At 35.9% G+C, this 13,029-nt stretch overlaps 1 protein-coding gene across 2 annotated transcripts in view; it reads right to left on the reverse strand.

Moving 5' to 3' along the window:
• Positions 1 to 1,576: 1,576 nt before the first annotated feature.
• The window catches only part of XKR9 (XK related 9), a 31,426-nt gene continuing 19,973 nt past the window's right edge, over positions 1,577 to 13,029 (reverse strand). For both annotated transcript variants that reach the window (XM_001924668.5, XM_085022145.1), the window contains exons 4-5: positions 9,999 to 10,219; positions 1,577 to 2,273 (exon numbers count right to left, since the gene is read on the reverse strand). In XM_001924668.5, the coding sequence (XP_001924703.2) occupies positions 1,645 to 2,273; positions 9,999 to 10,219 (850 nt within the window). In that variant the 3' untranslated portion in view covers positions 1,577 to 1,644. The remainder of the gene's footprint in view (positions 2,274 to 9,998; positions 10,220 to 13,029) is intronic.

Here is a 13,029-nt window from a genome sequence, read left to right on the forward strand (position 1 = left end):
TAAAGAACTGAAAAAGAAAAGATAATCTGATGGAAAAAATTTCACTAGTTCCAGGGGTTCCACCTAACCCAAATGTCTTACCTATTATCCCCAGAACCAAAATTTAGTTCTTATCAGAAGGAATCATGCAAAAAACTATTTGATATGATTTACTTTCCCCATTTTTTAATCAAGTTATTTGGGAGTTTTTGTTGTTGAGTTATAATTATTTCTATTTCTGGGTATTAACTGCTTATCACATATAGACATTTCCCCCAAGGAAGATACATAAATATTTAACAAGTACATGAAAAGTTGTTCAATATCACAGAAAAATGCAAAGCAAAACTAGAATGAGATATGACCTCATACCCATTAGGACAGCCACTCTCCCCAAAAAAGCAGAAAATAACAAGTGTTGGTGAGCATGTGGAGAAACTGGAATCTTTGTACACTGTTGGTGTGATTGTAAAATGGTGCAGACATTACACTAAAACAGTATGGAGGTTTCTCAAAAGATTAAAAATAGGATAACTATATGATCCAGCAATCCCACTTCTGGGTATATATTTCAAAGAGTTGAAAGCAGAACGTTGGAGACATATTTGCAAACCCATGTTCATTACAGAATTATTCACACAGCCAAGAGGTGGGAACAACCCAGTGAAGGATAAATAGAGAAAATGTGGTGCTATATATATACATATATATATAATATATAAAATATATATGTATTTTATATATAAAACATATATGTACATGTATACACACATGCATATTATGTATACATATATGTATTACATGTATGCACATATGTGTTATATATATTTATATATGTACACACACAACAGAACATTACTCGGCCTTTAAAAAGAAGGAAATCCTGTCACATGCTATAACACGGAAGAACAATGAGGACATTATTCTAAGTGGAGTAAGTCAGTCACAAAAAGACAAATGCTGTATGACTCCACTTACATGTGGTATCTACAGTAGCCAACTTCATAGAAATAGAAAAAAGAACTGTGGTCGCTGGGGGCTGGAGAGAGACAGGAACGGGGAATTGTTCAATGGGAACAGAGTCTCAGTTTTGCAAGATGAAAATGTTACAAAGCAGTACAACAAAGTGAATATAGTTAATACTACTGAATTGCATACTTAGAAATAGTTAAGACGGTAAATTTTATTTTGTTTTCTTCCTCTTCCCACCTATCCCTGCTCTACTCAATCTGTCCCCAACTCAAAATATATGCACTGGACCAAGAAAATAGAGGAAAGAAGAATGAGTATCCTGCTCTTCTCTTCCTTTTAGCTTCCCACAACAAGTAGATCACTTTTAGTTCAGAAATTATCAGGGAAAAGCTGAAGGGAAGTTCATTCCAGCCATCTAATAATGGGAACCAGGCCATTTCTTTCAATCCAGGCTCAAGAAGGCAACTCTACCAGACCAGAGGCAAATATATCTAAGTGCCTAAGATTTTTAAAACCAAGTAAGAAATTAATTTATAAAATAAAAACATTATTATACCCTCTAACCTTCATAATTAATGTACCAGAACTGATCTCAAATTCAAGGCAAAAATAAGAAACACACATGTACACAAACATTTTCTTTACTAACCAACGAAACAAAAAATAAGAAAGCATATCTTGTAAATGAATAGCTTATTCCATTAGGAAATACTTCATTCTACAATCTCTTTGAACTGGTTTTCCATCAATTTCGTCCAGTGTTGTTTCTTTACTTTTGTTTGGATGCAAAGTCCCATAATAAACAATAAGAAAAATAATTCCAAGAAGAAGAGTAAGAGCTATAGTGATGCTGATAGGTACAAAATAATGTGAATTAAAAATAGAGAGTGGGCAAAACCAGAACACAATCACTATCCCCAATGTGGTCAATACCCTTACAGTATAATAACAAGACATTGGACATTTGGTATTCTGTCCCTTAATATTAAAAAACGTGAAGGTAAGAATAAATCCAACAACAATCCTGTATATGAATTCCATACTCCTGGAAGCACAAAAATCAGTTTGCTCTTTAAATGCCCACAATATACCTAAAAACCAAAGAAGTAACAACAGAAATAAAGCTACCTTAACATTTAGGAATAAAAGAAGTACAATACTCAACATCCAGGATGATAATGTAAATAACTTATAAAAGAGATATATGAGTTTGGGCCAGGGTCCTTTAAGGGGATTTTTATCAGGCAAGGATTTTCTTAAAGCTATTTGATAATCAACAGTCGAGCAAGAAATAGCACAGCAAGAGACCATGATGGCTGCATCTACAAAAAAAAAAAAAATTTAAATATAGTTATAGGAATTATAACAGCAATATTAAATTATTACAATGCTATACACGCTTCACTCACAAACACATGTCAGATACTTTACATGCTCATCTCATCTAATCCTTTCAAAAAGATATTATTATTCCTGTATTACCCATGGAGAAATTGATGCTTAAGAGAATATATACGTATTATTTGACCCACGTCACACAGCCAGCAAGTTGCAGAGAGGTGAGATTTGAATTGAAATCTGCCTGATTCTAAAGTTGGTGTACTTATCCACTACATAAGACTGCTTTAAAAGATTCTGAATAAACTCACTAGACAAATCTTATTTATCAACTGGTACAATGGAAAATGCTTTCTGGAAGTTCTCTAAGAGGCTGCAGTTATAGTCCTAGCTTTTCCAGTGTTTTTGGCTTTGACCTTGGGCATATATCTAATTCACTAAGAAATAGCATGAGAGAGAAGGTGGGAAGAAGGAGGAGGTTAAACAGAAAATTTAACATACGTATAAGGTATTAACAGCTCAATTGCCCATATCTTTAGGATGATGGATCAAATTAACAAATAAGATCTAAAACTTAAAATGTCCATAGGCTTGACATCTTTACCCCATCTGTCCCCCAACAAATAACAGAAAAGTAAGTTCATTACTGCTTTGGAAAGGCATGTCATTAATCCCAATGGTCAAAGCTGGGGACTTATAAAACTAAAAGCAAACATATTAGAGAACTAAAAAAGAAATAATTTAGAGCAGAATAAAGGCAGACTTAAGATAGATCTATCTATTGAAGAGGATTATAAATGCCTTTGTCCACTCTCCTGGTTTTAGCATATACCACTCTGGACTGCACAATTAGCTGGACTTTTCTTCCTTAATTGAAAAATATTTGAAGTAAAACATCACTTTCCCCTAAACTGCCCTGTGATGTCTTTTTATAATTGGTTTTAATTGCTACCAATCCAGTACATACATAGTTTTTAAAAGTCTGTAAGTGCTATAGAATTTATAGGAAAAACAGTAGTAATTTCCTCTACCCCTCTCACCTCTCAGGTGCAACTCTCAGAAAAAAAATCCCTACCAACTTTTCTAGCTTTTCTTCTGACATTTACTTTCATTTTTCTAAATAAAACATTTATTGTGCTACTTATGATATTATCTACTTTAGACACTGCTTCTTTATTTCCTATTTGGGGAGAGGAAATTTTTATCCACGCACACATATATGAATAACCTCTTTCCATTTTCCTCTCCCTCCTTCTACCCCCAAATCACAATATTTAGTAACATCAATATTCAGTGATTACCTTAGTATAACTACATAAGCACAGCCTTTTTTCTAACTGCTCAGCCAAGTTCCACATGCTGACTATACTTCCTTTTAAAACTTTTCACTTGTTTTGCCTAGTTATTCATGACTTTTATCAGTATTTCTTAGCAAATTCTTTAAATAAATTAAACTCCCCTATATACATCTATTAGTTGGTGTGTGTGTGTTTTAAGGACATGATTCTTCCGCTCAAAGGTGGCTGCTGTCAAGGTTTGCTCTCTATCTTCCCAGGACTTCCTTTCACCTCTCTTCAGTGTTGACTTCCTGTTTCCTGTTTCAGTATTTCTTTCTTGCTTCATTCTCATGATTTGATCAAGCCTTCTGCAGACATTTCTGAGAAAAGTTGCATGTAAGCTAAACTTCTGAGACCAATTATACCTCAAAATGTCTTATTCTATACTCATGTTTGGCACACAGTTTCATTAGATATAAAATTCAGTTTAAAAAAATGTTTTCCATTGAAACCCTGAAGTCATTGTGCTATTATGCTCTAATCTCAAGTGTTATAGTTAAGAATTTCAATGCCATTCAGTTTCCCTATTCTTAAGTGATTTTATTTTCTCTCAAATCTTCTAAAATCTTATCTTTACCTTTTTATCTCTGAAACGTTATAATGATAGGCTTGGTATGGGCCATTTTTATCATCCATTCAATCCAATTGCCCATGTCATTTGCTGATGTGCTATTTTTATTCTTTGATGGTTTCCTTAGAAATCACAACATGCACATTAAACATATTAAAGTTAAAACTTTTACCTCAGAGGCAGATTTATCATGAAGATAGTGAAGCTTAAATGCCCAGACTCCTTCCAAGCCTAGCAAAGCCCTAGCAATGACCTAGCAATGTGCTTTGTCATACATTTTAATAAAAATTGGAAAAACAAGACATTTTAATTGTAGTTTATTAAATTCCCTGTCTCTACTCATAGTTATTACCCTCTCTCACATTTTCCCTTGGTGTACCGAAGAGGCTGTGGTCATGTTGGGCACCTGGCTAAAGGGAAACTGAGCTGAGACTAGCTTAGGTTTAGGGAGATATGTTTACAGGATTTAACTGAATAATTATGATTAGTAAGTGACGGATCTATGATTTTCAAGCAGTTTGCCTGATCTTAACATTTTACTATCTTGCCATCAACAGGCCTTTGATTTCTTAATGTCAAGGCATGACTGTCTATCCTCATCCAGTTGACACTATTAGTTTGACATTATTTCCTAGTTTCCACTTTGCCTACCTGGTTCCAACATATTTTTGCTTCTCATTTCCTTAATCTAATCTGTACATTATACTCCATCCAAACTGAATTCCTTGTCGTTGCCAAATCATGCCTTTGCTTATTCATTTCTCTCAGTACGAAATGAACTTTCCCGATCATACTACATAGATTCTTATTAGTTTCTTCTGAATTCACATTGCTGACATCAGTGAAGAAAGTATAAGACCCTCAGTATTCACGAAATGAGGCATCAACAATAAACTAGTGTTGTCAATTCAAAAAGTATTTAAAATTATTTACTTCATCAAAAAAAAATCTTGGTATACTCTGATCTTATACCACATTATTGAAGAAATTGGTAGAGTTTTTTCCAAATGTGACAACAATCCAAAATATGTATATCAACAAGTTATAGAGTTGCAAAAAACTTTTCTAAATTAAAAATACATTAAAAACTGGGAGTTCCCATTGTGGCTCAGCAAAAACGAATCTGACTAGGAACCATGAGGTTGCAGGTTCTATCCCTGGCCTCCCTCAGGGTTAAGGATCTGGCGTTGCCGTGAGCTGTGGTGTAGGTCACAGATGCGGCCCAGATCTGGCATTGCTCTGGCTGTGGCGCAGGCTGGCAGCTGTAGCTCCGATTAGACCCCTAGCCTGCAAACCTCAATATGCCGCCTGGGTGTGGTCCTAAAAAGCAAAAATAAAAATAAAAGATTGAAAACATGTTTCAATTAACTATGCTAGAAAAAAGATTGAATTTTTCTTTTCTAAATTTTTTGCCTGTGTACTCTGATTGGCTTTTGATTTGATAATAAAATTTAGATGAGAGTATTAAAATAATAAAAATATATTACTTTTCTTTCTCTTGAGAAATTTCTGGTGTTGATTAGCTTTCTTATCCTTGTAATTTGCTGTCATTTATTTTCTTATTTTTAAAAAAAGCCTATTTTCATAATTTTATGGACTGAATTGTAGTCTTTCAAAATTCATGTGTTAAAGCCCTAACACTCAATGTGACTATACTGTGAGATGGTATAGTATCTCCTTTAGGGAGATAATTAAGATCAAATAAGGTCATAAAGGTGGGCCTCAAATCTAATAGGACTGGTGTCCCTGTAAGCAGAGAGACGCCCAAGATCTCACTTTCTCTCCATCCACAGAAGAAAGACATGTGAGGACACAGCAAGAAGGTGGGCCAGCTGCAACCCAAGGAGAGTCCTCACCAAAAACCAACCCTACCGGCATCCTGACCTTGAATTTCCAGGCTCCAAAACTATAAGAAAATACATTTCTGTTGGTGAAGCTGCCCAGTCCATAGTATTCTGCGATGGCAGCCCAAGCAGACTAATATAATATCTAATTCAGGTTTCCTAACATTACTTTACTTTTTTTAATTAACTCTCTAAATGTTTTAGTTTTACACCTCAAAAAAAATCCAGATTACACACTACTCTTTATACAACAGATAATCAACAAGGACCTACTGTATAGCACGGGGAACTCTGTTCAATATTCTGACTTACATGTTATTGCTGTCTTATACTTTCATTCTCTCTTTTTCTTAGCCACATAGCACTATTTTGTTTGTACAGTTTTCATTTAGATTCACCCACATATTTACTACTTTCTTTGCTCTTTATTTTCTTGCATCTCAGAACACTTCTACTGTATCTGAAGGACATTCTTTGGAATTCCCTTTAGTAATGATATGCTGTGGTATGCATTTCTTTCTACTTAGTTCCTAATGATATAATGAGCTTCTTGACTCTGTGGGTATGTGACTCTCATTAGTTCTGAAATTTTTTCAGCCATTAAATTTTCAAATATTGTCTCTGTTCCATTCCTTCTCTCCTTTCCTTCATGAACCCTGATGAGATGTACACTAGACTTTGCCATCCCATCGTCTATGACTCCTAATACTTCTCTTATTTTCCATCTCAAAAATTCTTCTTTCTTTTTCAAATATAAAACTCATTTTTTTATAGTTTCCTAGTCTTTATTTTCCAGTTTATCATTTACTCCTTTCAACATAATACAGTGCACCAGGTAATTCCAATATCTAAAGTCTTAATGAGTTTTTTTTCCTATTTCTGCTGATTCTTATTATTACTCTTGGTGCCTTATTTCTTCTAGTGCTATAAACTACTGTGAACCATTCATTTCCCTTAGAAAACTATTTGTGAAAAGGATTTTTTTTTCTTTTTGGCCACACCCACAACATGCAGAAGTTCTGGGGCCTGGGATCAAACTTGCACTTGAGTCACAGCAGTGACAACGGCAGATCCTTAACCTGTTGTGCCACCAGGGGAACTCTGAAAATTACTTGAGGTCTGGGAAAAGGAGAACTCCTCAAGGGAGGATTTCTACTTGCTTCTTCCAGACAGCCAGGGACACTATCAGTCTGGGACCACTTTAAACTATATTCATAGCTTGCCTCTTACTTGTCTTGAAAGTGTTTTCCTTTTCGTTTTTTTTTCTTTTTTTTTTTCTTTCGTCTTTTACGGTTGCACCTGTGGCATATGGAGGTTCCCAGGACAGGGGTCTAATCCGAGCTGTAGCTGCTGGTCTGCACCAGAGCCACAGCAACACCAGATCCAAGCCATGTCTGCAACCTACACCATAGCTCACGGCAACACCAAATCCTTAACCCAGTGAGCAAGGCCAGGGATCAAGCCTGCGTCCTTATGGATGCTAGTCAGATTCGTTAACCCCTAAGCCATGATGGGAACACCTGTTTTCCTTTTCTACTAGCCAGAGATATGAATTTTGGTTCCAAATTATGTTCTAACTTCTTAGGAACATTTTCCCCTGTTCTACTCAGCACCAAGGCAACATTCCTTGCAGTCTCTTAGAGGCAGAGAGAGAGGTAGGTAACTTCACTTTTGCCCTGAGGAGGGTGCTGTTTGAAGTGCCAGCTTTATGGATTAGAATTTTCCAGTAGATGTCCCTCCCCTGTGAGGACCCTGAGTTTTGTCTCCAGTCTTCCAGGGAAGATTTAAGCCATCAAAACTGAACCTGCTGTTTATAAGGTGCTGTAAAGAAAAAAAACAAAACAAAAAAAAAACCCAGGGTATAAATGCCTTCAGAGTCCTACTCAATTCTGTGGCATTTCCACTTTCATGCATATTTTGGCCTGTTGTATCAGACTGCTTTAAGTTTTTATGAGGATAAAGTATTTTCTGAAAATATTTATCCAATTGTTTTAAATAATTTCAGAGGGAGGATTTATTCAAATAATTTAGCCATCAGTGGTGATGGAATTGATCTGAATAACCCAAGTTTTCCATCTGCTTTCAATACTGGTTGATATTTCTTTTCTTTTTTCCTTTTTTTTTGGGGGGGGGGCATATCTGTGGCATGTGGAAGTTCCTGGGCCCAGGGACTGAACTCACGCCATAGCAGCGATCCAAGCCACAGCAGTGACAACAGTGGATCCTTAACCTGCTGAGCCACAAGAGAACTCCCTATTTGTTGATATTTTTGTCTCTCTCTCTTTTTTTGATATTCCTAATCTGCTACTATTCTACTCTGCATTCTCTTCTTTTTAAGGGTTTATATTGTTTTTACTCCTTTACTCTCCTCTTTAGCATGATTTCAGAAAGGAACAAAGATAAAATAGTATGTTCAGTCTTCTGAAGTACTACTATACATAAACAGATATAGATTTATATATATGTATATATTTTACATTTTGAATTATTCTTCCTGATTATCAAAACAATACATGGTTACTGTAGAAAATTTGGAAGTTCAGAACCATATAAAGAAGTTGAAGTAAATAAAAGCATCTATAATCCCACCACACAGAAGCAGCCACAGTTAACATCAGCAGATCTACCACAACACAGGCTGAAAGATTTAAATGTTGAACTTTAGCTTCGAGGACTATAAAATACAGAACTTTTTAGCCCCAACCCACAAATCCTTTGCATCAGAAGGAAAAAGAGGTCTCATACCCAGTAGGCTCTTTCAATGTCCTACTAACAATCAAAGTAAAAATAAAAATATTAGAAGGGACTACAATCTTGAGGTTTATGGGAAATTGGAAACAGGAAGACTGGGGGGATGAACTGTGAGTCTAGCATAGAGGGAACTCCAGGGGAGAGGACCGTCTGCAACTCTGAGGTGACTCCAAGTTTACATGCAACTCTAGTCGCTAATGAAAACTAAGACTTTTTTGGCAAATAGTTATTTTAATATCTCAAACACAAAGATTTTTTAATGGCAACATCAAATTGTCCTTTAAAAATGTACATTTAACCCTAATAAGAAAATCAGCTATAAAGAGCAAAATATTGGCCAACTTGCAAAACTTTCATTTGTTCTGTAGAACTTGCTCTTTCACCTAATGATTCCAATGCCGGGAATTTACCATATGGATAAACTTTACATATGCAAAATGATGCATGCATAAGATTATTCACTACAGCATTTTTTTTGCAATAGTAAAATACTAGAAACAAGCTAAATTAACATAGAGCTTGTTAAATAACTCACAGTACATCCATAACTTGTAATACTATGAAGATACTAAAAATAAATGAGACAGCTTTTTCTGTACTGATGTTTAGATCCCCAAGATATGTTAAGTGCAAAAAACAAAGATAGTTTTTATGTTACCATTTCGAAAAAAGAAAAAAGAAAAAAAGATAGGCTTTTAATATTTTTTTTCTGAAGCAATAATCAAAAAGGTTGATAGTAATTTCCTTTCTGGGCAGACAAAGGAAAAATGGCAAGAAGTGGGCGGGAGACAATTTACCTTTATATTCTTTTTGATTTTCGAACAATGTACTTTTGCCAAAATAAATAAAGAGAAAAATAATAAAAATAATTCTAAAACCTGCCAAAGAGCTACAAAGTTGACATAAAGTATCAATGACATACAGTGTATTAAGAAAGACTGACAGGAGTTCCCATTGTGGCTCAAAGGGTTAAGAATCTGACTAGTATCCAGGAGAATGCAGGTTTGATCCCTGGCCTTGCTCAGTGGGTTAAGGATCCAGCGTTGCCACAAGCTATGGTGCAGGCCGCAGACGTGGCTCAGATCCAGTGTTGCTGTGGCTGTGGTATAGGCCAGCAGCTGCAGCTCCAATTTGACCCTAGCCTGGGAACTTCCACATGACACAGGTATGGCCCTAAACAAAGAAGAAGAAAAAAAAAAGACTTACACTGAGTGTAATTTGCTTGACCATTTTCCAGAAGGGTGTAGAGCTGGAGAGCAAGTTGTGGGCAGCCTTCCAGGTAGGTGTCAAACAGCCTGAGCATGCTCAAATCAGTCACCCTATCTATAACTTCTTTATGAGGATCAATTTGTTCTTCCACGAAGTTATCCGTTTTGCTGCTGTACTTGAAAGCCACATAATAACCCCTTTTCAAGGCAAACCAATACCTGTAAACATGAACATCTATCTTCAGTAATATATTCTTTATAACATGTGTGTTAATATACATAATAATTTTGAAAAGGCAACATGGGTATAGAATTTCTCACAAGCTTTCTCTACCACAAATTTCTCTCAACTTTATGAATATCTCACGGTGGCTTTCTTGAGATTCAAGACTTCATAATTTTTATTGCATGTCTGATGTGCCAGTGTGTGCTAGCACTGTTTAGGCATACATGACGTTATTTCATCTTCACAATAATTATGTGAGATAAGTAGGTACTATTCCCAATTTACAGATGGGAAAAGTAAGGCTGAGAACACAAGAGTGATTTGCTGAAAATTTCACAGAGCCTAATGGGCAGACCTAGAGTCCAAACCTAGATCTTATAATTCCTAGTCTTAACCACTACTTTCTGAAAGACAAACTGCAAATTTCACTTCATGCAACTTATCTTAACTAAAAGACAGATATATGACCTTATGATAATGTCGAGGTTGGAGATGAGATTGAATCTTCTTTCAGCTTAAACTAGCAAATAATTACTGTTGACCCCTGAACAATGTGGAGGTTTAGGGATGTCAACCCTCTGTGCATAATTGACAGCTGACTCTCAGCAGTTCCATGTCTGCAGATTCAGCCAACCACAGATCGTGTACACTGCAGTATTTACTCCTGAAAAAAAAATCTATGTATAAGATGACCCACATAATTCAAACCCATATTGCTGAAGGGTCAAACTATACTTAATAATCTTCAAGGTGCTAGGCTCTTTGACCATTTTATCATCCTGGAAATTATATAAACTTTCCAAGACTCCTAAAACATCCTTGCTCAGTCTCTTCTTTACAACGAATGTTTTAATGGACCTGAGTTATCATCATTCAAGTAAAATTAATAACAAAAAATTTGAGACACTTCTTTCAAAAATATCTGAGGCTAGCAATAAAACAACCAGGATTCTAATCTAAAGCTTACCAAAACTCTTTATCTACACATCAGCTTCCTTGTATAGAAAATTAGGGCAGTGATATATATAGCCTGTTTCAACCTGCTCCTTCTGTCAGTGTTTCCCATTTCACTAAAGGGCACTAACATTCATCATGTTGCTCAGGTCAAAAACGTGGAAATCATTTCCAAATTCTTTCTTTTTTCTCATACCCTATGAAAATTCCTCAGCAGAGTCTCTTGCCTCTTAGTTCTAACTTCAAATATATTTAAATTTAAACACATTTTTATCACTTTGACTGTCTTTATCCTAGTTTAAGCAGCCAACATTCTCTAGCCTAGATTACTTCAATAGCCTCACAATCGGTCTGCTCCTGCTCCCTATACATCCTATTCTCCACACTGTATCTAGACTGAACCTGTTAACCACAATTCATACTCCTCCACTCAAAATGGTCCAGTGATTCTCATCATACTTAGAATAAAATGGAGTCTTCACCACATCTTACATGGCCCCACATAATCTGCCTCGCACACACACCATCGCCACCACTATCTTTCTAATTGATTTCTCCCACACTTCTAGTATTCCTTTCTTGCTGTTTCTCCCAACTTAAAGCCTCTGTCTTTGCTACTCCCTCTTCCTGGAGCTCTTCTAAACTCTAGAAATTTTACAAAATTACTCCTTAACTTCATTCAGGTATCTATTCAAATTTCACTGCCTCACAGACGTCTTTCCAGATCACATCATTCAGGATATTCTAACTCTTTCTTCTACGTTATTTTGCTTTATCACCTCTTGACTTGTTATTTATTTTTATTTACTGGTACCTGCTCAGAAGAATGAAATCTGCATGAGAGCAGCGACTTTGTTTTGTTCATTGCTATATCCAAAGCAATGAGAATAGCACCTGGCACACAGTAGGTGCTTAGAAAATGTTGGAGTTCCCAATGTGGCTCAGTCTTAACGAATCTGATTGGGAACCATGAGGTTGCGGGTTCGATCCCTGGCCTTGCTCAGTGGGTTGGGAATCCGGCGTTGCCGTGAGCTGTGATGTGGGTTGCAGACATGGCTCGGATTGCGAGTTGCTGTGGCTCTGGCGTAGGCCAGTGGCTACAGCTCCAATTTGACCCCCAGCCTGGGAACCTCCATTTGCTGAGGGAGCAGCCCTAGAAATGGTAAAAAGACAAAAAAAAAAGAAAAGAAAATATTTACTGAATGAATAAGTGAAAGCATGTGACAGTTTTTCCAAAAAGATAGAGATGGTAGGTATTGAAAGGACTTTGAAAAGTTGAAAATAAAATACAAATATAAGATATTCTTATTGCAAACAAGATGTATACATATATATGGATATGCAAAGCTTCTTCACCTAGCAAATAAAAGTATATCTTTACCATCGCAGTTTTAGAATAACCTAATTCATTACATTCAATGCAGACTAGATGCCAGGGAAGAATGTCCACAAAAATAGTGAAGACATGACTTCCACCTTCAAATAGTAAAGTCAAGCCTGTAAACTACTAGTTGCAATACAAGGTAGGAGAAATAATCACTCAACAGAAATGTAAATATTATGTTGTGAAAGTACAGGGGTAAAAATGATTAACATTCTCTGGGATCTATAGGCAATATTTATAAGGGATTCTGTCTGAGTCTTTTCTGGGTATCTGGCACAAAAGGGAATTCCTGCATGTATATTATGTAAGACTAATATGTAATATAGCATGTGGTTCCTGTTCTTAAAGGTATCTACCCTTTTAAACAAAGAGGATAAATACTAGTAATTGAAAAACTTGAAAAATTCACAAATAGTAACAGGTATATTACCCAGAGCAAAATTACTACAGGCAGCACAGACTAGG

Source organism: Sus scrofa, chromosome 4 (assembly GCF_054392235.1).
Source record: "Sus scrofa isolate SSC_HxYL_T2T_F1_AM1 chromosome 4, Sscrofa_HxYL_maternal_Yorkshire_Landrace_v2.0, whole genome shotgun sequence".
NCBI lineage: Eukaryota > Metazoa > Chordata > Mammalia > Artiodactyla > Suidae > Sus > Sus scrofa.